A 27,690-nucleotide genomic window follows, 5' to 3' on the forward strand; every position below is an offset into this window, starting at 1 on the left:
CAAGTGGGCTTACGACTTCCCCTCTGGGATGACCATCGACTCCCAGCAGCAACAACAGCAGCGCCAGCAGCAGTAGGCGTTACACGCAAGGATGCATCGGAGGAATCCCAGGCAGGAGAGGAATCGTCAGAATTGCCAGTGACATGGCCTGCAGGACTATTGGCATTCCTGGGGAAGGAGGAAATTGACACTGAGGGAGTTGGTGGGGTGGTTTGCGTGAGCTTGGTTACAAGAGGAAGGGATTTACTAGTCAGTGGACTGCTTCCGCTGTCACCCAAAGTTTTTGAACTTGTCACTGACTTATTATGAATGCGCTGCAGGTGACGTATAAGGGAGGATGTTCCGAGGTGGTTAACGTCCTTACCCCTACTTATTACAGCTTGACAAAGGGAACACACGGCTTGACACCTGTTGTCCGCATTTCTGTTGAAATACCTCCACACCGAAGAGCTGATTTTTTTGGTATTTTCACCTGGCATGTCAACGGCCATATTCCTCCCACGGACAACAGGTGTCTCCCCGGGTGCCTGACTTAAACAAACCACCTCACCATCAGAATCCTCCTGGTCAATTTCCTCCCCAGCGCCAGCAACACCCATATCCTCCTCATCCTGGTGTACTTCAACACTGACATCTTCAATCTGACTATCAGGAACTGGACTGCGGGTGCTCCTTCCAGCACTTGCAGGGGGCGTGCAAATGGTGGAAGGCGCATGCTCTTCACGTCCAGTGTTGGGAAGGTCAGGCATCGCAACCGACACAATTGGACTCTCCTTGTGGATTTGGGATTTCGAAGAATGCACAGTTCTTTGCTGTGCTGCTTTTGCCAGCTTGAGTCTTTTCATTTTTCTAGCGAGAGGCTGAGTGCTTCCATCCTCATGTGAAGCTGAACCACTAGCCATGAACATAGGCCAGGGCCTCAGCCGTTCCTTGCCACTCCGTGTCGTAAATGGCATATTGGCAAGTTTACGCTTCTCCTCCGACAATTTTATTTTAGGTTTTGGAGTCCTTTTTTTTCTGATATTTGGTGTTTTGGATTTGACATGCTCTGTACTATGACATTGGGCATCGGCCTTGGCAGACGACGTTGCTGGCATTTCATCGTCTCGGCCATGACTAGTGGCAGCAGCTTCAGCACGAGGTGGAAGTGGATCTTGATCTTTCCCTAATTTTGGAACCTCAACATTTTTGTTCTCCATATTTTAATAGGCACAACTAAAAGGCACCTCAGGTAAACAATGGAGATGGATACTAGTATACAATTATGGACTGCCTGCTGAGTGCAGACACAGAGGTAGCCACAGCCGTGAACTACCGTACTGTACTGTGTCTGCTGCTAATATAGACTGGTTGATAAAGAGATGTCTATGTAACTATGTATGTATAAAGAAGAAAGAAAAAAAAACCACGGTTAGGTGGCATACAATTATGGACGGACTGCCTGCCGAGTGCAGACACAGAGGTAGCCACAGCCGTGAACTACCGTACTGTACTGTGTCTGCTGCTAATATAGACTGGTTGATAAAGAGATGTCTATGTAACTATGTATGTATAAAGAAGAAAGAAAAAAAAACCACGGTTAGGTGGTATACAATTATGGACGGACTGCCTGCCGAGTGCAGACACAGAGGTAGCCACAGCCGTGAACTACCGTACTGTACTGTGTCTGCTGCTAATATAGACTGGTTGATAAAGAGATGTCTATGTAACTATGTATGTATAAAGCAGAAAGAAAAAAAAACCACGGTTAGGTGGTATACAATTATGGACGGACTGCCTGCCGAGTGCAGACACAGAGGTAGCCACAGCCGTGAACTACCGTACTGTACTGTGTCTGCTGCTAATATAGACTGGTTGATAAAGAGATGTCGTAGTAGTATGTATGTATAAAGAAAAAAAAAAAACCACGGTTAGGTGGTATACAATTATGGACGGACTGCCTGCCGAGTGCAGACACAGAGGTAGCCACAGCCGTGAACTACCGTACTGTGTCTGCTGCGACTGGATGATAAATGATATAAAAAATATATATATATCACTACTGCAGCCGGACAGGTATATATTATATATTATATAATGACGGACCTGCTGGACACTGTCTGTCAGCAGAATGAGTTTTATTTTTATAGAATAAAAAAAAAAAACAACACACAAGTTAAGTCACACGACGAGTGTTTAACTTTTTCAGGCAATCACAATATAAGTATACTACTAACTATACTGGTGGTCAGTGTGGTCAGGTCACTGGTCAGTCACACTGGCAGTGGCACTCCTGCAGCAAAAGTGTGCACTGTTTAATTTTAATATAATATTATGTACTCCTGGCTCCTGCTATAACCTATAACTGGCACTGCAGTGCTCCCCAGTCTCCCCCACAATTATAAGCTGTGTGAGCTGAGCAGTCAGACAGATATATAATATATATAGATGATGCAGCACACTGGGCTGAGCCTGAGCAGTGCACACAGATATGGTATGTGACTGAGTCACTGTGTGTATCGCTTTTTTCAGGCAGAGAACGGATATATTAAATAAACTGCACTGTCTGGTGGTCACTCACTATATAATATTATGTACTCCTGGCTCCTGCTATAACCTATAACTGGCACTGCAGTGCTCCCCAGTCTCCCCCACAATTATAAGCTGTGTGAGCTGAGCAGTCAGACAGATATATAATATATATAGATGATGCAGCACACTGGGCTGAGCCTGAGCAGTGCACACAGATATGGTATGTGACTGAGTCACTGTGTGTATCGCTTTTTTCAGGCAGAGAACGGATATATTAAATAAACTGCACTGTCTGGTGGTCACTCACTAGTAAACTCTCTGCACTCTCTACACTTCTACAGTACTCCTCCTAGTCCTAAGCTCCAGTAAATCTCTCTCTCTTATAATCTAAATGGAGAGGACGCCAGCCACGTCCTCTCCCTATCAATCTCAATGCACGTGTGAAAATGGCGGCGACGCGCGGCTCCTTATATAGAATCCGAGTCTCGCGAGAATCCGACAGCGTCATGATGACATTCGGGCGCGCTCGGGTTAACCGAGCAAGGCGGGAGGATCCGAGTCTGCTCGGACCCGTGAAAAAAACCATGAAGTTCGGGCGGGTTCGGATTCAGAGAAACCGAACCCGCTCATCTCTACTAAACATACATCCAAAGCTACTATTATTTAGAACATACACATATAAAGCGCAATATCAATGTATGTATATCAAGATAAATCATGTTTGTATGAAAGCGCACTGCCTACAAAGATGTTATTTTCTTCACAGCGACCTCAAGCCAGATAACATCTTAGTGGCTGCAACAGGCCACCTCAAGATCGCCGACTTCGGTCTCGCAAGTAACATCACACCTAGAGACTGGAGTGCCACCGGCTGTGCTGGAAGATGTGATGACATTACTCCTGAGGTGAGATGTAAAGGGTTTCCTACTGTGTACTCATGTAAGGGAAGCATTCAGTGATTGTGATGCGAGCGTATTTTTTTCAAATGACCCGCAGTAAATTGAACGCCTGATTGACAAGCAGAGATGTTCGTGAGGTGGCAATGCTCAATCTTCTAGGCAGAAACGTAGCATTGTGGGGCAGGAGCTTAACTAACGGGGCGTGGCAGCGTGAACAGGGGGCGTGGCGGCGGTGTTTTTGGGGCAGGTGCATGTCGTCACACACAGCCGTTTCGAACTAAAAAATGGCGGCGGGTATCCTGTCGTCACAGCCAGGAGGCACTGGCAGGAGGCATCCACAATTTCAGTGATTACTGTAATTGCAGTACGAACGCAATTTCAGCGTGATCGCAGTGGGTGGGGTGTGGGCTGCATGCTGGGCGACCTTGCCCTGCGATAGGGGGCCCCCAGCATGCGATTCAAAGGATTGCAAATTCTGCAGAATATACACCGGGCCTTTTTCTAAAGGTACACATATCCCTGTATGCGGCCGCATGTAGCCAATAAGGGCATGCTGGGCATGCACTGTAGCACACATGCATCTTTGTGTATTTCTGGGTGATTCTGAGTCTGGATGTTGCCCATTTCTCTCCATATGTGAAATGGGTGTTTCTGGGTGGTAACTGGGAGGAAGCAGAGAAGAGGAGCGTCTGGTGGCAGTGTCACGCTTATGCATGAGGGACACCTATCTCTGACAGGTCTTCCCCACTGATCATAGGGTAGATGTGCGGATACTGATGACAGCTATGCTAGCAGACAGAAACAGTGGGGCAGTGCAATGCATACACATGAAGACCTGCATATAGTCACGTTACTATTCCGTTAGCAATATATCTGCGTTATGAATGCGGACACCTACAGAGTTGGGTGCTACTCAGACGTTTTTAGACAGGCCTGGAGAGTGCAGTATGGCTACAAAAGGCACACTTTAGGGATAGCCGTACATAGGGCCTAATTCAGACATGATCGCAGCAGTAAATTTGTTCTCTGGTGGGCAAAGCCATGTGCACTGCAGGGTGGGGGGCAAATATAACTGGTGGAGAGAGAGTTAGATTTGGGTGGGGTGTGTTCAAACTGAAATCTAAATTGCAGTGTAAAAATAAAGCAGCCAGTATTTACCCTGCACAGAAACAAAATAACCCACCCAAATCTAACTCTCTCTGCACATGTTATATCTGCCCCCCATCCCTGCAGTGCACATGGTTTTGCCCATTAGAGAACACATTTTCTGCTGTGATCAGGTCTGAATTAGGCCCATTAACTGCATCTGCAAACTATCCAATACTGAGGAGCTAATTCCCGCACCCATTGCCCCCCTGCTTTAGCAGTACAAAGCACTGGCTATAGCACTGGTGCTGGTAATATATTATGAGAGCATGGGAGAGATTTTATTACTTATTTAGATTTTTAACATGGCGATCATCATGAAGTGATTTATAACGTTAGGTCTTGTGAGGTCACTAAACTAATAGTAAGAAATGGCGAGCAAGGTAGGAGACCAAGGGGTATATTCAATACGGAAACGGGGATAAAGCCTGTCAGGTTTGACTGCACTTCCAACAATACACGCAGCTCAGTGGCTGAAGCCACCGATCTGCGTGTAATCCGACAGCTTTCCGACAAGACGGCAGCTTCCAACACTTATTAAATATACCCCCAAGACAGCAACTATTACATATTTTGATTCTACCTTCACATATCCTGTCTCCACATAAGCACATATACCACTGGTGCATGTAGGCCTGGTTTCTAAGTACCAAGAAACCTCCCTATTCATGGGCCGATACCCCTTTCCCAGTGGCCGCAGTTAGGGCGCGGGGCTAATGTGACATCTCCCATATCCCAACGAATTGCAACATTATGCCACAAGGAGGTAGAGCCTACTGATATGATGTCCCTGTAATATGTATGTACAGGGTGAATTAATTTCTGTTCCATGGCCTCATTAAGATGCACTGAAAATTAGGCAACATTACGATAAGTAGTTTTTGTTGTAGACTGTTTAGAATAGGAGAACTTTAATTATAGACACCCTGCATACTATTATAGTGTGTATGTGTGTGTTATTGTGTTATATAATATATTTATAGAGATAGCACCAGGATGCACTATGGGAAGACAAGCGGTGGAGGCAGTGTAATGCCCTGGGCACTGTTCTGCTGGGAAACCTTGGGTCCTGCAATTCATGTAAATGTTACTTTGACACGCAGCACCTACCTATACTTTGTTGAAGATCAATACACCCTTAATGTCAGTGGTACTCCCTGATGGCAGTGGCCTCTTCCAGTGGGAAAATATTGTTCAGGAATGATTTGAGAAACAGGACAAAGAGTTCAAGGTGTTGACTTGGCCTCCAATTCCCCAGATCTCAGTCTGATTGAGCATCTATGGGAATGGCTGGGAAAATAAGTTCAAGCCATGGAGGCCCCACCTCACAACTTACAGGACTTAAAGGATCTACTGCTAACATCTTGCTCCTTCCTCGCTGGGTCAGAGCTGTTTTGGTAGCATGAGGGGGACCTACTCAATATTAGACAAGTGCTTGTAATGTTATGGCTGACAAGACAAATAGTGTGTGTGTGTGTGTGTGTGTGTGTGTGTGTGTGTGTGTGTGTGTGTGTGTGTGTGTGTGTATATATATATATATATATATATATACACACATTATATATATATATATATATATATATAAAAACAGATAGTATGAGCGCAAGGCGACGTGAGCACTGACACCCTATTGGGAGGATTGATATAACTGCTGTGAACAACAAAAAGACCAGGCCTACTGACGAAGTCGAATGACGAAACGCGTATGGGCGTGGTCTGACATTTGGATTTGGAATTAAAGAATGCTGCTTTGCACAGTGGGGTAAATCTTATGCCGGTTATACGAGCGGTGGTTTGACCGCCTTTTATGGTACGGGTTTTACTTGTTACCAATTTGGATTTTAAAAAAAATAAAATTCCTTTACTCTTTTAATGCACTATTGGCGCTCCCTGCTTCTTCAATTTCTTTGGCATATATATATATATATGTAGATATATATCTACATACATATACAGTATATGTATGTATACCCCAAAACAAAATCTCGTGTTTGCCCCTTTATATTGAGCAATTGAGGTGATCGTTAAAAACTTGATCCTGACTCTCTCTTCTGGTAGGTGCGTTCAGGCGAGGAGAGCCGTTTTGGTGAAGACTGGGCTGGCGTCGCTGTCATCTTAAGCCAAATGGTTAATGGAACATCTTATGCACCAGGCACCGAAGTTAGAGACATCATTGACGAGGTAAATAAGATATTACATTTATAAATTATTACTGTAAATGAGGGAATTGGCTATATATAACTTCATATGATGTGGGAGTTTTTCTGTCTCTTTTTTGTTGCAGAAAGTCAGTATTGATGCAGTTTATTAATAAAATATCCCCTGATCAGCTGAGTGATACTCAGATGCTTCTCACTACTGGGCAGGAGCTGTAAGGCCTAACTTACTTCTTCCCTGGGTCAGTCTCAGCGGTAAGCTGGGTCACACATGCACAATGGAACTGAATACCCAGCCCTGGCTGTTCAGGCCCACTTAAAAATGAAAAAAAAATAATAATAGAAAACAAATAGTAAAACAATATATTTATGGTGTAATGCTATTTTAATGATACTGGCGTCAAGAGAAGAAAGATTGTGACTGTACCTTTATGGGAAATAGACTAATCTCTTCTCTGGCGAGGGCTGCAGTTACTATTAGCAATTCTATAACTATTGGGCCTAATTCATACCTGATCACAGCAGCAAAATTGTTCTCTAATGGCAAAACCATGGGCCTAATTCACACCTGATCTCTAGGGTGCGCTTTTTTCCTTGTGATCAAGTAGTCGCCGCCTACAGGGGAGGGGAAATCGCTGTGCAGGGGTGCGATCGCATGTGCAGGAGAGCTGCAGACAGAAGTTTGTGCAGTCTCTGCACAGCCCAGGACTTACTCTTCCAGTGCGATGATCGGGGCCGGAGCTGACGTCACAAACCCTCCCTCTAAACGCCTGGAACCTCCTGCGTTTTTCCGGACACTCCTGTAAAACGGTCAGTTGCCACCCACAAACGGCCTCTTCCTGACAGTCACCTTGCGATCGCCCTTGCGATTGCTTTTTTCACACCATCCCGACGCTACATGGTTCTCCCCGTAGCTGCAGACCGACACGCCTGCGCATTTCGGTGCATATGTGTGCGCAGTTCAGACCTGATCGCAGGCTGTACGAAAACGCACAGCAGCGACCTAGTCCGAATCACCCCCATGTGCACTGCAGGTGGGGCAGCTGTTGTAACATGTGCAGAGAGAGTTAGATTTGGGCGGGTTATTTTGTTTCTGTGCAGGGAAAATACTGGTTGCTTTATTTTTACACTGCAATTTAGATTTCAGTTTGTACACACCCCACCCAAATCTAACTCTTTTTTTAACAATTTTGCTGCTGGGATCAGGTCTGAATTGGGCCCTTTGTTAGGTAGACGATCTAAATGGGTGTTTCTCTAACGTCCTAGAGGATGCTGGGGACTCCGTAAGGACCATGGGGAGAGACGGGCTCCGCAGAAGACATGGGCACTTTAAGAAATAATTTAGTTCCTAGTGTGCACTGGCTCCTCCCTCTCTGCCCCTCCTCCAGACCTCAGTTTGATTCTGTGCCCAGAGGAGCTGGGTGCTTTTCAGTGAGCTCTCCTGAGTTTGCTGATAGAAAGTTTTTTGTTAGGTTTTTTATTTTCAGGGGCTCTGCTGGCAACAGACTCCCTACATCGTGGGACTGAGGGGAGAGAAGCATACCTACTCTCTGAAGCTAGGTCCTGCTTCTTAGGCTACTGGACACCATTAGCTCCAGAGGGATTGGTATGCAGGATCTCACCCTCGCCGTCCGTCCCAGAGCCGCGCCGCCGTCCCCCTCGCAGAGCCGGAAGACTGAAGCCGGGTGAGTAATGAGTATGAGAAGCAAGAAGACTTCACAGGCGGCAGAAGACTTCGTGATCTTCACTGGAGGTAACGCACAGCACTGCAGCTGTGCGCTATTGCTCCACACACCTACACATACTCCGGTCACTGTTAGGGTGCAGGGCGCAGGGGGGGGGGGGGGGGGGGGGGGGGGCGCCCTGGGCAGCATTTGGGACCTCATTCTGGCAAATGAACACATATATACAGCTGGGCACTGTATATATGTAGGAGCCCCCGCCAAAGAAATAAAATTTAAGCGGGACAGAAGCCCGCTGCCGAGGGGGCGGGGCTTCTCCCTCAGCACTCACCAGCGCCATTTTTTCTCCACAGCACGCTGAGTGGAAGCTCCCCAGGCTCTCCCCTGCTGATACACGGTAGAAGAGGGTTGAAAAGAGAGGGGGGGGCACATAATTAGGCGCAAAAAAGTATATAAACAGCAGCTACTGGGTTAACATTAAGTTACTGTGTTATTCCTGGGTTATATAGCGCTGGGGTGTGTGCTGGCATACTCTCTCTCTGTCTCTCCAAAGGGCCTCGTGGGGGAACTGTCTTCAGAAAGGACTTTTTCTGTGTGTGTGGTGTGTCGGTACGCTTTTGTCGACATGTCTGATGTGGAAGGCTATGTGGGAGAGGAGCGGGAGCAAATGAATGTGGTATCTCCGCCGACGGCGCCAACACCTGATTGGATGGATATGTGGAAGGTTTTAAATGATAATGTAAATTCCTTGCATAAAAGATTAGACAAGGCTGATGCATTGGGACAGGCAGGGTCTCAACCCGTGCCTGATCCTACGTCGCAGGGACCGTCGGGGTCTCATAAGCGCCCACTATCCCAAATTGTTGACACAGATACCGACATGGATTCTGACTCCAGTGTCGATTACGATGATGCAAAGTTACAGCCAAAGTTGGCTAAATCACTCCGATATATGATTATAGCAATTAAGGAGGTTTTGCACATCACAGAGGAAACCCCTGTCCCTGACACAAGGGTTTATATGTATAAGGGAAAGAAACCTGAGGTAACTTTTCCCCCCTCACACGAACTGAATGAGTTATGTGAAAAAGCTTGGGAATCTCCAGATAAAAAAACTACAGATTTCCAAACGGATTCTTATGGCGTATCCTTTCCCGCCAACGGACAGGTTACGATGGGAATCCTCCCCTAGGGTGGACAAAGCTTTAACACGCTTATCCAAAAAGGTAGCCCTGCCGTCCCAGGATACGGCTACCCTCAAGGATGCTGCTGATCACAAACAGGAGGGTACCCTGAAGTCCATTTATACACATTCAAGTACCTTGTTCAGACCGGCAATTGCGTCCGCCTGGGTCTGTAGTGCAGTAGCAGCATGGACTGATACCTTATCAGAGGCGTTTGATACCCTAGATAGGGATACTGTTTTATTGACCCTGGGGCATATTAAAAACGCTGTCCTTTATATGAGAGATGCTCAAAGAGACATTAGTCTGCTGGGTTCTAGAATAAACGCTATGTCGATTTCTGCCAGAAGGGTCCTGTGGACTCGGCAATGGACAGGTGATGCCGACTCAAAACGACATATGGAGGTTTTACCTTACAGGGGTGAGGAATTGTTCGGTGAAGGTCTCTCGGACCTGGTCTCCACAGCTACGGCTGGAAAGTCAAATTTTTTGCCTTATGTTCCCTCACAGCCTAAGAGAGCACCGCATTATCAAATGCAGTCCTTTCATTCACAAAGAAACAAGAAAGTCCGAGGTGCGTCCTTTCTTGCCAGAGGGAGGGGCAGAGGAAAGAAGCTGCACAATACAGCTAGTTCCCAGGAACAGAAGTCCTCCCCGGCCTCTGCTAAATCCACCGCATGACGCTGGGACTCCACTGGCAGAGTCGGCGCCAGTGGGTGCGCGTCTTCGGAATTTCAGCCACATGTGGGTTCACTCCCAGGTGGATCCCTGGCAATAGAAATTGTGTCTCAGGGTTACAAGCTGGAATTCGAAGAGGTGCCTCCTCGCCGGTTTTTCAAATCGGCCCTACCGTCTTCCCCCCTAGAGAGGGAGATAGTGTTAAATGCAATACAAAAATTGTATCTTCAGCAGGTGGTGGTCAAGGTTCCCCTCCTTCAACAGGGAAGGGGTTATTATTCGACCATGTTTGTGGTTCCGAAACCGGACAGTTCGGTCAGACCCATATTGAATTTAAAATCTCTGAACCTATACTTGAAGAGGTTCAAGTTCAAGATGGAATCGCTAAGAGCGGTCATCGCCAGCCTGGAAGGGGGGGATTTTACGGTGTCACTGGACATAAAGGATGCGTACCTTCATGTCCCCATTTATCCACCTCATCAGGCGTACCTAAGATTGCGGTACAGGACTGTCATTACCAATTTCAGACGTTGCCGTTTGGTCTCTCAACGGCTCCGAGGATTTTCACCAAGGTAATGGCGGAAATGATGGTGCTCCTGCGCAAGCAAGGTGTCACAATTATCCCGTACTTGGACGATCTCCTCATAAAAGCGAGATCAAGAGAGCAGTTGCTGAACAGCGTATCTCTTTCACTGAAAGTGTTACAACAACACGGCTGGATTCTCAATATCCCAAAGTCGCAGTTGGTTCCTTCGACTCGTCTGCCTTTCTTGGGCAGGATTCTGGACACGACCCAGAAAAGGGTTTATCTTCCGATAGAAAAAGCCCAGGAACTTATGACTCTGGTCAGGAACCTTTTGAAATCAAGACAGGTGTCCGTGCATCATTGCACTCAAGTCCTGGTAAAGATGGTGGCCTCATACGAGGCCATTCCCTTTGGCAGGTTCCATGCAAGGACTTTCCAATGGGATCTGTTGGACAAGTGGTCCGGATCACATCTACAGATGCATCGGTTGATCACCCTGTCCCCCAGAGCCAGGGTGTCGCTCCTGTGGTGGCTGCAGAGTGCTCACCTTCTCGAGGGCTGCAGATTCGGCATTCAGGATTGGATCCTGGTGACCACGGACGCAAGCCTCCGAGGTTGGGGAGCAGTCACACAGGGAAGAAATTTCCAGGGTCTTTGGTCAAGTCAGGAGACTTGTTTGCACATCAACATCCTGGAACTAAGGGCCATATACAACGCCCTACGTCAAGCGGAGGCCTTACTTCGCGACCAACCAGTTCTGATCCAGTCAGACAACATCACCGCAGTGGCTCATGTAAACCGACAAGGTGGCACAAGGAGCAGAGCGGCAATGGCGGAAGCTACCAGGATTCTTCGCTGGGCGGAGAATCATGTAAGCGCACTGTCAGCAGTGTTCATTCCGGGTTAAAAGTTATATTTTAATATAAGATTGTGTGCACCACTTTAGGGCATTCCGAACCCTCTTTCTTCCCTTTTTTTGTGCAGATTTATTTTGCCCGTGGTAGCACCCCCTAAACTGTCATGAATAACACAGATGTGTTTGGGACAAAATAAATAAGGGGTCATTTTCATAGAAGTTATTAAACCTGTGCGACCAGTACTACAGTCACTAACCTTCATTCCGGGAGTGGACAACTGGGAAGCAGACTTCCTCAGCAGACACGACCTACACCCGGGAGAGTGGGGACTTCATCCAGAAGTCTTCGCACAGATTGTGAGTCGGTGGGAACTGCCACAGATAGACATGATGGCGTCCCGCATCAACAAAAAGCTACAGAGGTATTGCGCCAGGTCCAGGGACCCTCAGGCAGTAGCGGTAGACGCCCTCGTGACACCGTGGGTGTTCCGGTCCGTCTATGTATTTCCTCCTCTTCCTCTCATACCCAAGGTGTTGAGAATAGTAAGAAGAAAAGGAGTGAGAACAATCCTCGTTGTTCCAGATTGGCCACGACGGACCTGGTATCCAGATCTGCAGGAAATGCTCACGGAAGATCCGTGGCCTCTTCCTCTAAGGCAGGACCTGTTGCAACAGGGACCCTGTCTGTTCCGAGGCTTACCGCGGCTGCGTTTGACGGCATGGCGGTTGAACGCCGGGTCCTAGCGGAAAAAGGTATTCCGGTTGAGGTTATCCCTACGCTGATAAAGGCTAGGAAGGAAGTAACAGCAAAACATTATCACTGTATATGGCGAAGATATGTTTCTTGGTGTGAGGCCAGGAATGCTCCTACGGAAGAATTCCATCTGGGCCGTTTCCTTCACTTCCTACAAACTGGAGTGGATTTGGGCCTTAAATTAGGCTCCATTAAGGTCCAGATTTCGGCCCTATCCATTTTCTTTCAAAAAGAATTGGCTTCTCTCCCAGAAGTTCAGACTTTTGTTAAGGGAGTACTGCATATTCAGCCTCCGTTTGTGCCTCCGGTGGCGCCTTGGGACCTTAATGTGGTCTTGGACTTCCTAAAGTCACACTGGTTTGAACCACTGAAAACGGTGGAGTTGAAATATCTCACTTGGAAGGTGGTCATGTTATTAGCCCTGGCTTCGGCTAGGCGAGTGTCGGAATTAGCGGCTTTATCTCATAAAAGCCCCTATCTGGTTTTCCATATGGATAGAGCGGAATTGCGGACACGTCCTCAGTTCCTGCCAAAAGTGGTTTCATTCTTTCATATGAACCAACCTATTGTGGTGCCTGTGGCTACACGGGACTTAGAGGATTCCGAGTCCCTTGATGTGGTCAGGGCTTTGAAAATTTATGTAGCCAGGATGGCTAGAGTCCGAAAAACAGAAGCACTGTTTGTTCTGTATGCAGCCAACAAGCTTGGCGGCCCTGCTTCAAAGCAGACTCTTGCTCGCTGGATCTGTCTCACGATTCAGCAGGCGCATTCTACGGCAGGATTGCCGTTACCTAAATCGATCAAGGCCCATTCCACTAGGAAAGTGGGCTCTTCTTGGGCGGCTGCCCGAGGGGTCTCGGCACTACAGCTGTGTTGGGCTGCTACTTGGTCGGGTACAAACACCTTTGCAAAATTCTATAAGTTTGATACCCTGGCTGAGGAGGACCTCATGTTTGCTCAATCGGTGCTGCAGAGTCATCCGCACTCTCCCGCCCGTTTGGGAGCTTTGGTATAATCCCCATGGTCCTTATGGAGTCCCCAGCATCCTCTAGGACGTTAGAGAAAATAAGATTTTACTTACCGGTAAATCTATTTCTCGTAGTCCGTAGAGGATGCTGGGCGCCCGTCCCAAGTGCGGACTTCTTCTGCAATACTTGTATATAGTTATTGCTTCAATAAGGGTTACGTTATTGTTGCATCGGGCGTGAACTGATGCTATGTTATTGTCATACTGTTTACTGGATTGTTATCACAAGTTATACGGTGTGATTGGTGTGGCTGGTACGAATCTTGCCCTTGGATTAACAAAAATCCTTTCCTCGTACTGTCCATCTCCTCTGGGCACAGTTCTCTAACTGAGGTCTGGAGGAGGGGCAGAGAGGGAGGAGCCAGTGCACACCAGGAACTAAATTCTTTCTTAAAGTGCCCATGTCTCCTGCGGAGCCTGTCTCTCCCCATGGTCCTTACGGAGTCCCCAGCATCCTTTACGGACTACGAGAAATAGATTTACCGGTAAGTAAAATCTTATTTTTTTCATTGAGCGTGGACTTTTCTCCATTTGATAAATAGGCTTTATAAATAGAACATGCATTTCAGTGGAGTTCATACACAGCTAACTGCATCATTCCTTTGCTTCTCTGCAGTCATCCTTGATAGAGAAAGACATTTAGGGGGTAATTCAGACCTGATCGCTAGGCTGCGTTTTTGCACAGTGGCCGATCAGGTCTAAACTGCGCATGTGTATGCACCGCAATGCGCAGGCACGTCACACAGGTACAAAGTGGATCGCCGCTCAGCAATGGGTTTGTGTGAAGGATCCATTCGCACGGGCGTTCGCAAGGAGATTGACAGGAAGAGGCCGTTTGTGGGTGGCAACTGACCGTTTTCTGGGAGTGGTTGGAAAAACGCAGGCGTGTCCAAGCGTTTGCAGGGCGGATTCCTGACGTCAATTCCGGTCCCGGACAGGCTGAAGTGATCGCAGCGGCTGAGTAAGTCCTGGGCTGCGCAGAGACTGCACAAAATCTACACAGTTCTGCTGCACATGCGTTCACACACTTGCACAGCTAAAATACAATCCCCCTGTAGCCGGCAACTATCTGATCGCAGGGCTGCAAAAATTGCTTGCTAGCAATCAGGTCTGAATTAGGCCCTTAATCAGATAAGTAATGGAAGACTATTGTATAGTGAGACAAACTGGAGACAATACAAATCATTCCAGAAATGTTTCTTACAAAGCCCAATAAATATATTTCTAGTGATCACAGGTATTGGAAAGCTCTGGCCGTGTCCACTTGGCTTAGTACCATGATGTTGCCTATATTTATATGTTGTATTTAATACGATGTATAGAAGTAATATTCTCATTTGCAAAGTTCTATACAATTGTGAGACAGCAAGACCTGACCACCCATTGTTGCACAGATAAATCAACATTAGGGCAAATATGACAAGAAATGGCTCAGTGGTTAGATGTTTGTGGTATGGAGGGGGGAGGGGGTAACAATGTGAGACACACTACAGACCCCAGATACAATCTCAGTAATTACATACTGTGGCCATGGAACAATCACTTTATATTCCCCTGTACCAGGCAGTAGAAATGTTTGTAACATGATTGTATTGAGCAGCTGTGCTGTATAAGTCATTAAATACAAATTACTTTTTCAGCTCTTCAATTACAATCCAGCCAAACACCCAGGAGATAATGATAACATCCGCCACCATCGTTTCTTCCAGCATATCAACTGGGTCGCCTTGGAGGCCCTTGAGATTGAGCCCCCATACATCCCTGCACCAGTAAGTATAAAGCAGACCTTCCATGAGCTACTCAATGCCGGTCAGCAGATAATGTATAGATGTCAGACATGTACATTTGGGTGTGAATTGAAGGATAGGCACTGTCTAGGTAGACAGTCAAAAGGTCGACACAAAGAGTTTGACATGCAGTAGGTAAATAGGTTCACTAATTAGACAGTTTATAAGTAGACAGAGTCAAAAGGTCAACAGACAAATTGTTGACACTGTTATTTTAGCCCTAACCTCCCCCTAGTGCCTTACCCAAACTGTCCCCTTCCACAGCCTAACCCTAACCCTGCCTAACCTTAATCTAGTGACTAACAGTAACTGTCCCCTTCCACAGCCTAACCCTACCCCTGCCTAACCTTATTCTAGTGACTAACAGTAACTGTCCCCTTCCACAGCCTAACCCCACCCCTGCCTAACCTTATTCTAGTGACTAACAGTAACTGTCCCCTTCCACAGCCTAACCCTACCCCTGCCTAACCTTATTCTAGTGACTAACAGTAACTGTCCCCTTCCACAGCCTAACCCTAACCCTGCCTACCTTATTCTAGTGACTAACAGTAACTGTCCCCTTCCACAGCCTAACCCCACCCCTGCCTAACCTTATTCTAGTGACTAACAGTAACTGTCCCCTTCCACAGCCTAACCCTACCCCTGCCTAACCTTATTCTAGTGACTAACAGTAACTGTCCCCTTCCACAGCCTAACCCTACCCCTGCCTAACCTTATTCTAGTGACTAACAGTAACTGTCCCCTTCCACAGCCTAACCCTAACCCTGCCTAACCTTATTCTAGTGACTAACAGTAACTATCCCCTTCCACAGCCTAACCCCACCCCTGCCTAACCTTATTCTAGTGACTAACAGTAACTGTCCCCTTCCACAGCCTAACCCTAACCCTGCCTAACCTTATTCTAGTGACTAACAGTAACTGGCCCCTTCCACAGCCTAACCCTAACCCTGCCTAACCTTATTCTAGTGACTAACAGTAACTGTCCCCTTCCACAGCCTAACCCTAACCCTGCCTAACCTTATTCTAGTGACTAACAGTAACTGTCCCCTTCCACAGCCTAACACTACCCCTGCCTAACCTTATTCTAGTGACTAACAGTAACTGTCCCCTTCCACAGCCTAACCCTACCCCTGCCTAACCTTATTCTAGTGACTAACAGTAACTGTCCCCTTCCACAGCCTAACCCTACCCCTGCCTAACCTTATTCTAGTGACTAACAGTAACAGTCCCCTTCCACAGCCTAACCCTACCCCTGCCTAACCTTATTCTAGTGACTAACAGTAACTGTCCCCTTCCACAGCCTAACCCTACCCCTGCCTAACCTTATTCTAGTAACTAACAGTAACTGTCCCCTTCCACAGCCTAACCCTAACCCCCTGCCTAACCTTATTCTAGTGACTAACAGCAACTGTCCCCTTCCACAGCCTAACCCTACCCCTGCCTAACCTTATTCTAGTGACTAACAGTAACTGTCCCCTTCCACAGCCTAACCCTAACCCTCTGCCTAACCTTATTCTAGTGACTAACAGTAACAGTCCCCTTCCACAGCCTAACCCTACCCCTGCCTAACCTTATTCTAGTGACTAACAGTAACTGTCCCCTTCCACAGCCTAACCCTACCCCTGCCTAACCTTATTCTAGTGACTAACAGTAACAGTCCCCTTCCACAGCCTAACCCTACCCCTGCCTAACCTTATTCTAGTGACTAACAGTAACTGTCCCCTTCCACAGCCTAACCCTACCCCTGCCTAACCTTATTCTAGTAACTAACAGTAACTGTCCCCTTCCACAGCCTAACCCTAACCCCCTGCCTAACCTTATTCTAGTGACTAACAGTAACTGTCCCCTTCCACAGCCTAACCCTACCCCTGCCTAACCTTATTCTAGTGACTAACAGTAACTGTCCCCTTCCACAGCCTAACCCTACCCCTGCCTAACCTTATTCTAGTGACTAACAGTAACAGTCCCCTTCCACAGCCTAATCCTACCCCTGCCTAACCTTATTCTAGTGACTAACAGTAACTGTCCCCTTCCACAGCCTAACCTTATTCTAGTGACTAACAGTAACTGTCCCCTTCCACAGCCTAACCCTAACCCCCTGCCTAACCTTATTCTAGTGACTAACAGTAACTGTCCCCTTCCACAGCCTAACCCTACCCCTGCCTAACCTTATTCTAGTGACTAACAGTAACTGTCCCCTTCCACAGCCTAACCCTACCCCTGCCTAACCTAATTCTAGTGACTAACAGTAACTGTCCCCTTCCACAGCCTAACCCTACCCCTGCCTAACCTCATTCTAGTGACTAACAGTAACTGTCCCCTTCCACAGCCTAACCCTACCCCTGCCTAACCTTATTCTAGTGATTAACAGTAACTGTCCCCTTCCACAGCCTAACCCTAACCCTGCCTAACCTTATTCTAGTGATTAACAGTAACTGTCCCCTTCCACAGCCTAACCCTAACCCTGCCTAACCTTATTCTAGTGACTAACAGTAACTGGCCCCTTCCACAGCCTAACCCTAACCCTGCCTAACCTTATTCTAGTGACTAACAGTAACTGTCCCCTTCCACAGCCTAACCCTACCCCTCTGCCAAGTGCCTAACCCTAACCCTAAAAATGATGAAAAATCATGAAAAACTGTGTGTTTACATATTTTTGTGTTACCATTTTTCTGTTGGTCTTTTGGTTCTGCTTTTCTGAGACATTGTCTACATAGTGACTGTCTGCCTAGTGACCCTGTCTACATAGTGACTGTCTACCTAGTGACCCTCTCTACATAGTGACTGTCTACCTAGTGACCCTGCCTACCTATTAAATGTCAACCTTTTGGTGTTGACCTATGAACTGTCTATCTATACAGTGTCTATCCCTATACCCACAGAGCTAGAGACAGGTACACATGTGTATGTATATTCCAGTTGTCACTCAGCCAATTGACATTTATTATTATTTATACAGTGCCACCAATTATGCAGAACTATACAAAGAGCAGTTGTAATCACATCAGTCCCGGCCTTATTGGAGCTTACAGTGTAAATTCCCTAACACACATACACACAACACACACACTAGGGTACATTTCAGTCACTAGTCACTAACCTGCCAGTATGTGGTAGAAGTGTGGGCGGTAGCTGGGATAACTTGAGGAAACCCACACAAGCACTGTGAGAACATCCAAACTCCACACAAATAGAGCCTTGATTGAGAACTGAGATCATGACCCCAGCACTGTGAGGTAGCAATGCTGACCAATGTGCCACTGGGCTATCCTCTTTTAATGAATAAAACATGTCTGCTCTTACACAACTATAAATAGAAAATGGAAAATAAGTTCTCTTAGTGGTCAGGGCCACATAACAATGACTGACAGACACATGTTTAAGAGTTTTCTTTCTACCAGGGGACACACAGAAGTAGAAAGGACTTAGGCCCTCATTCCGAGTTGTTCGCTCGCAAGCTGCTTTTAGCAGATTTACTCACGCTAAGCCGCCGCCTACTGGGAGTGAATCTTAGCTTCTTAAAATTGCGAACGACGTATTCGCAATATTGCGATTACACCTCTCAGCAGTTTCTGAGTAGCTCCAGACTTACTCGGCATCTGCGATCAGTTCAGTGCTTGTCGTTCCTGGTTTGACGTCACAAACACACCCAGCGTTCGCCCAGACACTCCCCCGTTTCTCCAGCCACTCCCGCGTTTTTCCCAGAAACTGTAGCGTTTTTTCACACACACCCATAAAACGGCGAGTTTCCGCCCAGAAACACCCACTTCCTGTCAATCACACTACGATCAACAGAACGATGAAAAAGCCGTGAGTAAAATTCCTAACTGCATAGCAAATTTACTTGGCGCAGTCGCACTGCGGACATTGCGCATGCGCACTAAGCGGAAAATCGCTGCAATGCGAAAAATTTACCGAGCGAACAACTCGGAATGACCCCCATAATTACTACTTTACCAATACGTTATTGTCACATATGGGAATTCAGCTCTATGTATCTGTTTTATGTAACTGATTATCCTGCAGCTCATAATAGGCTCATAGGAAGACCAAGTGGACGTTAGAGTAAAGTTTACACTTTTCCATAGTGATCCTCTGGAAATTCAGTCTCCTCTCTGCACTTGTAGTTACGCTGCCTTCTCCTGAGGGCACAGAGCAGACAGACACCTTCACTTGTCCCAGAGCAACTTGTGCCTACTGCAATACTGTGGTTATATATGGGATTCAGTATGATTTACCAGTGGCCGGGATGCCGGCTGTCAATATACCGACAGCGGCATCCGGCCGGCAGCAGTGCAAGCGCAAAGAGTCCCCTTGTGATCTCACTTCGCTCACCGCGCTGCAGGCTCAGTGGCTCGCTGTGCTCACCACAGGATCTATTCCCACTCTATGGGTGTCATCGTCACCCACAAGTGGGAATAGTCCTGTAACGCCGGTATTCCGTCTGGCGACATTGCCAGCTGACGGGATTCCGGCACCTGTATCCTGACCGCCGGGATCCCGACAGCCGGCAAATTAAACGTATCCCTATATATCTGTTGAGCGACAGTGTTATATTTGTGCACCTGTAATGCCTCTTCCTTTAGCTTTATATAGATATGTTGTCAGGGTCTAATATGTAACTACTGTAAATAACCTCTACAATAGGGAGTTTGGAAATTTCCTTTTCTCTAACGTCCTAAGTGGATGCTGGGGACTCCGTAAGGACCATGGGGGATTAGCGGCTCCGCAGGAGACTGGGCACAACTAAAGAAAGCTTTAGGACTACCTGGTGTGCACTGGCTCCTCCCACTAAGACCCTCCTCCAGACCTCAGTTAGATTCTTGTGCCCGGCTGAGCTGGATGCACACTAGGGGCTCTCCTGAGCTCCTAGAAAGAAAGTATAATTAGGTTTTTTATTTTACAGTGAGATCTGCTGGCAACAGACTCACTGCAGCGAGGGACTAAGGGGAGAAGAAGCGAACCTACCTAACAGGTGGTAGTTTGGGCTTCTTAGGCTACTGGACACCATTAGCTCCAGAGGGATCGACCGCAGGACCCGACCTTGGTGTTCGTTCCCGGAGCCGCGCCGCCGTCCCCCTTACAGAGCCAGAAGCATGAAGAGTCCGGAAAATCGGTGGCAGAAGACTTCGGTCTTCACCAAGGTAGCGCACAGCACTGCAGCTGTGCGCCATTGCTCCTCATGTACACCTCACACTCCGGTCACTGATGGGTGCAGGGCGCTGGGGGGGGCGCCCTGAGGGCAATATATGACACCTTGGCTGGCAAATCTACATCATATATAGTCCTAGAGGCTATATAGATGTAAAATTACCCCTGCCAGTATTCCAGAAAAAGCGGGAGAAAGTCAGTTGGAAAAGGGGCGGGGCTTCTCCCTCAGCACACTGGCGCCATTTTCTCTTCACAGTGCAGCTGGAAGACAGCTCCCCAGGCTCTCCCCTGTAGTTTTCAGGCTCAAAGGGTTAAAAAGAGAGGGGGGGCACTAAATTTAGGCGCAATATATGTATACAAGCAGCTATTTGGGGAAAAATCACTCAGTTATAGTGTTAATCCCGGCATTATATAGCGCTCTGGTGTGTGCTGGCATACTCTCTCTCTGTCTCCCCAAAGGACTTTGTGGGGTCCTGTCCTCAGTCAGAGCATTCCCTGTGTGTGTGCGGTGTGTCGGTACGGCTGTGTCGACATGTTGGATGAGGAAGGTTACGTGGAGGCGGAGCAGAGGCCGATAAATGGGATGTCGCCCCCTGTGGGGCCGACACCAGAGTGGATGGATAGGTGGAAGGTATTAACCGACAGTGTCAACTCCTTACATAAAAGGCTGGATGACGTAACAGCTGTGGGACAGCCGGCTTCTCAGCCCGCGCCTGCCCAGGCGTCTCAAAGGCCATCAGGGGCTCAAAAAAAAAAAACGCCCGTTACCTCAGATGGCAGACACAGATGTCGACACGGAGTCTGACTCCAGTGTCGACGAGGTTGAGACATATACACAATCCACTAGGAACATCCGTTACATGATCTCGGCAATGAAAAATGTGTTACGCATTTTCTGACATGAACCCAAGTACCACATAAAAGGGGTTTTATTTTTGGGGAGAAAAAGCAGCCAGTGTTTTGTTCCCCCATCAGATGAATGAATGAAGTGGGTAAAGAAGCGTGGTTTCCCCCGATAAGAAACTGGTAATTTCTAAAAAGTTACTGATGGCGTACCCTTTCCCGCCAGAGGATAGGTCACGTTGGGAGATATCCCTTAGGGTGGATAAGGCGCTCACACGTTTGTCAAAAGGTGGCACTGCCGTCTTAGGATACGGCCACCTTGAAGGAACCTGCTGATAAAAAGCAGGAGGCGATCCTGAAGTCTGTATTTAAACACTCAGGTTATATACTGAAACCTGCAATTGCCTCCGCATAAATAGTGCTGCTGCAGCGTGGTCTGATACCCTGTCAGATAATATTAATACGCTAAGACAGGGATAATATTTTGCTAACATTGAGCATATTTAAGACGTTGTCTTATATATAAAGGATGCACAGAGGGATATTTGCCGGCTGGCATCCAGAATTAATGCAATGTCCATTCTGCCAGGAGGGTATTAGAAACCCGGCAGTGGACAGGTGATGCTGCATTTAAAAGGCACATGGAGATTCTGCCTTATAAGGGTGAGGAATTGTTTGGGGATGGTCTCTGGAACCTCGTATCCACAGCAACAGCTGAGAAGAAAATTTTTTACCTCAGGTTTCCTCACAAAAGCCTAAGAAAGCACCGTATTTTCAGGTACAGTCCTTTCGGCTTCAGAAAAGCAAGCGGGTCAAAGGCGCTTCCTTTCTGCACAGAGACAAGGGAAGAAGGAAAAAGCTGCACCAGTCAGCCAGTTCCGAGGATCAAATATCTTCCCTCGCTTCCTCTGAGTCCACGGCATGACGCTGGGGCTCCACAGGTGGAGACAGGTGCGGTGGGGGCGCGTCTCGGGAACTGCAGGGACCAGTGGGCTTGCCCACAGGTGGATCCCTAGGTTCTGCAAGTAGTATCACAGGGATACAGGCTGGAGTTCGAGACGACTCCCCCTCGCCGTTGCCTCACATCAGCCTTGCCTGCTGCCCTCGGAGAAAGGTAGTACTGGCGGCAATTCACAAGCTGTACTTCCAGCAGGTGAAATCAAGGTACCCCTCCTTCAACAAGGCCGTGGTTACTATTCCAAAATGTTGTGGTACCGAAACCAGACGGTTCGGTGAGACCCATTCTAAAATTGAAATCCTTGAACACTTATATACGAAGGTTCAAGTTCAAAATGGAATCGCTCAGGGCGATTATTGCAAGCCTGGAAAATTTCAGGGTATCACTGGACATCAAGGATACTTACCTGCATGTCCCTATTTACCCTCTTCACCAGGTGTACCTCAAAATTGTGGTACAGGATTGTCATTACCAATTCCAGACGTTGCCGTTGGTCTGTCCCCGGCACCGAGGGTATTTACCAAGGTAATGGCCGAAGTACTTATCCCGTACTTGGACGATCTCCTTATAAAGGCGAGGTCGAGGGAGCAGTTGTTCGTCGGAGTAGCACTATCTCGGGAAGTGCTACAACAGCACGGCTGGAGTCTGAATATTCCAAAGTCGCAGCTGGTTCCTACGACGCGTCTACTGTTCCTGGGTATGGTTTTGGACACAGAACAGGATAAAAAGGGTTTCTCCCAGAGGAGAAGTCCAAGGAGTTGGCGTCTCTAGACGGAGACCTCCTAATACAAATACAGGTATCGGTGCTTCAATGCACGCGAGCCTTGGGAAAGATGGTAGCTTCTTACGAAGAATTTCCATTCGCCAAGTCCCATGCAAGGATCTTCCAGTGGGATCTGTTGGACAAGTGGTCCGGGTCGCATCCTCAGATGCATCGGCGGATAACCCTGTCTCCAAGGGCCAGGCTGTCGCTGTGGTGGTGACTGCAGAGTGCTCATCTTCTAGGGGGCCGCAGATTCGGCATACAGGACTGGGTCCTGGTGACCACGGATGCCAGCCTTCAAGGCTGGGGGGCAGTCACACAGGGAAGAAACTTCCAAGGCCTATGGAAAAGTCAGGAGACTTCCCTACACATAAATGTTCCGGAACTATGGGCCATTTACAATGCCCTAAGTCAGGCTAGACCCCTGCTTCAACACCGGCCGGTGCTGATCCAGTCAGACAACATCACGGCGGTCGCTCATGTAAACCGACAGGGCGGCACAAGAAGCAGGATGGCGATGGCAGAAGCCACAAGGATTCTCCGATGGGCGGAAAATCATGTGTTAGCACTGTCAGCAGTGTTCATTCCCGGAGTGGACATCTGAGAAGCAGACTTTCTCAGCAGACACGACCTCCACCCGGGAGAGTGGGGACTTCATCCAGAAGTCTTCCAAATGATTGTACACCGTGGGGAAAGGCCACAGGTGGACAGGATGGCGTCCCGCCTCAACAAAAAGCTACAAAGATATTGCGCCAGGTCAAGGGACCCTCAGGCGATAGCTGTGGACGCTCTGGTAACACCGTGGGTGTACCAGTCGGTGTATGTGTTCCCTTCTCTGCCTCTCATACCCAGGGTAATGAGAATAATAAGAAGGAGAGGAGTAAGAACTATACTCATTGTTCCGGGTGGCCAAGAAGAGCTTGGTACCCAGAACTCCAAGAAATGATCTCAGAGGACCCATGGCCTCTGCCGCTCAGACAGGACCTGCTGCAGCAGGGGGCCTGTCTGTTCCAAGACGTACCGCGGCTGCGTTTGACGGCATGGCGGTTGAACGCCGGATCCTGAAGGAAAAAGGCATTCCGGAGGAAGTTATCCCTATGCTATTTAAAGCTAGGAAAGAAGTGAACGCAAACCATTATCACCGCATATGGCGGAAATATGTTGCGTGCTGTGAGGCCAGTAAGGCCCCAAAGGAGGAATTTCAGCTAGGTCGATTTCTGCACTTCCTACAAGTCAGAGGTGACTATGGGCCTAAAATTGGGTTCCATTAAGGTCCAGATTTCGGCTCTATCGATTTTCTTCCAAAATAGAACTGGCTTCACTGCCTGAAGTTCAGACTTTTGTTAAGGGAGTGCTGCATAGCCAGCCCCCGTTTGTGCCTCCAGTGGCACCGTGGGATCTCAAAGTAGTGTTGGATTTCCTGAAGTCGCATTGAGTTGAGCCACTTAAATCCGTGGAGCTACAATACCTCATGTGGAAAGTGGTCATGCTGTGGGCCTTGGCGTCGGCCAGGCGTGTATCAGAATTGGCGGCTTTGTCAAAAGCTCTTATCTGTATTTTATATGGATAAGGCAGAATTGAGGACTCGTTCCCAATTCCTTCCTAAGGTGGTAGCAGTTTTTCATGTGAACCAACCTATTGTGGTGCCTGCGGCTACTTGGGACTTGGAGGATTCCAAGTTTCTGGACGTAGTCAGGGCCCTGAAAAGTATATGTTTCCAGGACGGCTGGAGTCAGGAAAACTGACTCGCTATTTATCCTGTATGCACCCAACAAGCTGGGTGCTCCTGCTTCTAAGCAGACTATTGCTCGCTGGATCTGTAGCACGATTCAACTTGCACATTCTGCGGCTGGACTGCCGCACCCTAAATCTGTGAAAGCTCATTCCACGAGGAAAGTGGGCTCTTCTTGGGCGGCTGCCTGAGGGGTCTCGGCTTTACAAATTTGCCGAGCTGTTACTTGGTCGGGTTCAAACACTCTTGCAAGAGTCTACAAGTTTGATACCCTGGCTGAGGAGGACCTAGAGTTTGCTCATTCGGTGCTGCAGAGTCATCCGCACTCTCCCGCCCGTTTGGGAGCTTTGGTATAATCCCCATGGTCCTTACGGAGTCCCCAGCATCCACTTAGGACGTTAGAGAAAATAAGATTTTACTCACCGGTAATTCTATTTCTCGTAGTCCGTAGTGGATGCTGGGCGCCCATCCCAAGTGCGGATTGTCTGCAATACTTGTATATAGTTATTGCCTAACTAAAGGGTTATTGTTGAGCCATCTGTTGAGAGGCTCAGTTGTTATCATACTGTTAACTGGGTATAGTATCACGAGTTATACGGTGTGATTGGTGTGGCTGGTATGAGTCTTACCCGGGATTCAAAATCCTTCCTTATTGTGTCAGCTCTTCCGGGCACAGTATCCTAACTGAGGTCTGGAGGAGGGTCTTAGTGGGAGGAGCCAGTGCACACCAGGTAGTCCTAAAGCTTTCTTCAGTTGTGCCCAGTCTCCTGCGGAGCCGCTAATCCCCCATGGTCCTTACGGAGTCCCCAGCATCCACTACGGACTACGAGAAATAGATTTACCGGTGAGTAAAATCTTATTTTTTTCTATCTTACAAGTCATATGAAAGATGTAGTAATCACTGATACACTTTTACTTCTTATTTCTGTAGCCGACCTTTCCACCCTCTGCCTCCAGACGTAACCATCTAGAAGTAATGGAGGCAGAAGAGGCCCTTTATCCGCCAATAACAGCTGCTGAGCAGGACCAGTTTGCAGGGTTCTCATTTACTACCTCCACCTAGAGAACCCCCCCAAAGGCACCGGGCCTAAGAACATCTAGCTGAGGCAGCAGCACTGCTGGATGCATGAGTTGGCGTTTCTGCAGGTATGTACATTATGGATTTATTTGTCTTATGTTGTAAACATGTTTAATTGAAGTTTTCAATATTAAACGGAGGAAGAATAAAGAAAGAGAAAGGTAGATAGAGCTGGGTATAGCAGTATTGTAAGAAGCATTAATACATTTTCCTAATGGAAAGTTGTACAAAAAGCTCCTCACACAAAGCAATGCAGAAACAATCACCGTCTGCAGATTATTACATAAACAGAGATATAGCGTAAGAGATATAACAATGGTAGAGGGGGAATGGAGGACAGTGGGTGAGGAAAAGGGGCATGTCAGGGGTGTTACTAGAGGGAGAACAAAGGGAGGAGGAGGAAGAGTAAGGTGCACCTGCTGCATGCTCAGAAGAAGCAATGTAACCCTACATAATCCATTGTTTCATGGTCCTCCTGGTGTGTGATCCAAGGGGAAGAGACGCTGGTAAATGTATTCCAGCGCTCATGAAGTATGATGTAATATACATAGATGGTATATACAGCAATAGTGTGATCAGTGCATTGGAATACATGTATGGTAGTAGTAATGTACAGAACTCAGATACATATATAACCTGACTTTTCTGCATTACTGCTATCATATAGGATGGGGGAATTCTGTGTTTGTGTCTGGATCTACCCCCTTCCTTGCAAGCACTGGGAATAGGCCAATACATTGATTTTTTTTGCCCAACTTGCCACTTTTGTGTATCACTAATTTATTTTCCTACCTACTATTACCGTTATTTTCCCATATTGCACTTTCTTCTAAAACAAGCATCACTTGACATTAATCATGAGTGAGGGGACTGTAGGGGATGTGGACCGTCCTTACTGTGTGTTTCCCTTTTACATATCAATGCTTTTATTACAATGAGTATTTGTGCACCTAGTAAGACACTTATATCAAAAGTGCCTGGTTGATACAAAAGCCGTCCTACTGAAAGAACATCTCTGACTTACCAGCATCTTCTGAGAACCTGTAAAAGAAAGATCCTTAAGCAGGGAAGAGACTCTGTGACCTCTTGCTAGCCAAATAATGCCTCTGTAGATTCTCAGTCTCCGCCCCTTCAGTCTTATTGATATATTGTGTCCAGTAAATGCAGCCACCCAAAATTTAGCTACAAACACTCTGTTCCATCCAGCTTTTCCCATTACGATGTTGCTCCACACCAATGAAATTGGCCCCCCTTGATGTGCAGGTCCAGGTGCTTATTTTATAAATAAGCACATTACTGCAAAAAGAAGCATCACAAAGCATCTTATGTTCTTGTTTAAAAAAGTCTATATTTGTTCTGCATGGAGTTAAAGATGTATATTATGTTATATTGTATCTTGTTCTAAGATGTTACCAATGTACTGATATGTATTTTTTGTAATTATATAGAACATCTGAAATAAGAAGATTGATTACATCTTGGAAGATTGTTTATTATTTTCTTATTTGTTATACATTTTTAAATGTTACTTTTTTTTAAATTTTAATATTAACATTTTTTTAAATTTACATTTTAAAATTTAGTTGGAGGGTATAAGTATTTTGTAATTAAACAATTTTAAATTTTACTATTTTTACATTTTTGTATTTACCATTTTACATTTACATTTTAATTATTAGATTTTAGACGTATTATGTAAATTTTATTTGAAAGTTTTTAACATTTTTTACATTTTTCAATTTTCAATTTTTTTAATACAAGCATAACATCAGGTGTGTGATGGGCCGGCTAGAGGGGGCGGCTTGGAGGCCGGCATTTTTTTTTTTTTACATTTTAATAGTTAGGGGCCCATTTATCAAATAATATTTGAGCTATACCTGCTGCAATCCCTCCATTTCTGCTCGCAGCCACATTCCCCATAGGTTTCTATGGGGGATGTGATGCTGGCCAATGTATCAA

General features: G+C 46.9%; 1 protein-coding gene across 1 annotated transcript in view; it reads left to right on the forward strand.

Annotated features, from left to right (window-relative positions):
- LOC134956715 (protein kinase C delta type-like) overlaps positions 1 to 27,315 on the forward strand; it is a 70,522-nt gene extending 43,207 nt beyond the window's left edge. The window contains exons 6-10 of the mRNA XM_063938705.1: positions 3,278 to 3,416; positions 6,615 to 6,737; positions 15,060 to 15,188; positions 25,585 to 25,799; positions 27,180 to 27,315. Coding sequence (XP_063794775.1) covers positions 3,278 to 3,416; positions 6,615 to 6,737; positions 15,060 to 15,188; positions 25,585 to 25,716 — 523 coding nt within the window. The 3' untranslated portion in view covers positions 25,717 to 25,799; positions 27,180 to 27,315. The remainder of the gene's footprint in view (positions 1 to 3,277; positions 3,417 to 6,614; positions 6,738 to 15,059; positions 15,189 to 25,584; positions 25,800 to 27,179) is intronic.
- Positions 27,316 to 27,690: the final 375 nt, after the last annotated feature.

This window comes from Pseudophryne corroboree, chromosome 9 (assembly GCF_028390025.1).
Source record: "Pseudophryne corroboree isolate aPseCor3 chromosome 9, aPseCor3.hap2, whole genome shotgun sequence".
NCBI classification, from domain to species: domain Eukaryota; kingdom Metazoa; phylum Chordata; class Amphibia; order Anura; family Myobatrachidae; genus Pseudophryne; species Pseudophryne corroboree.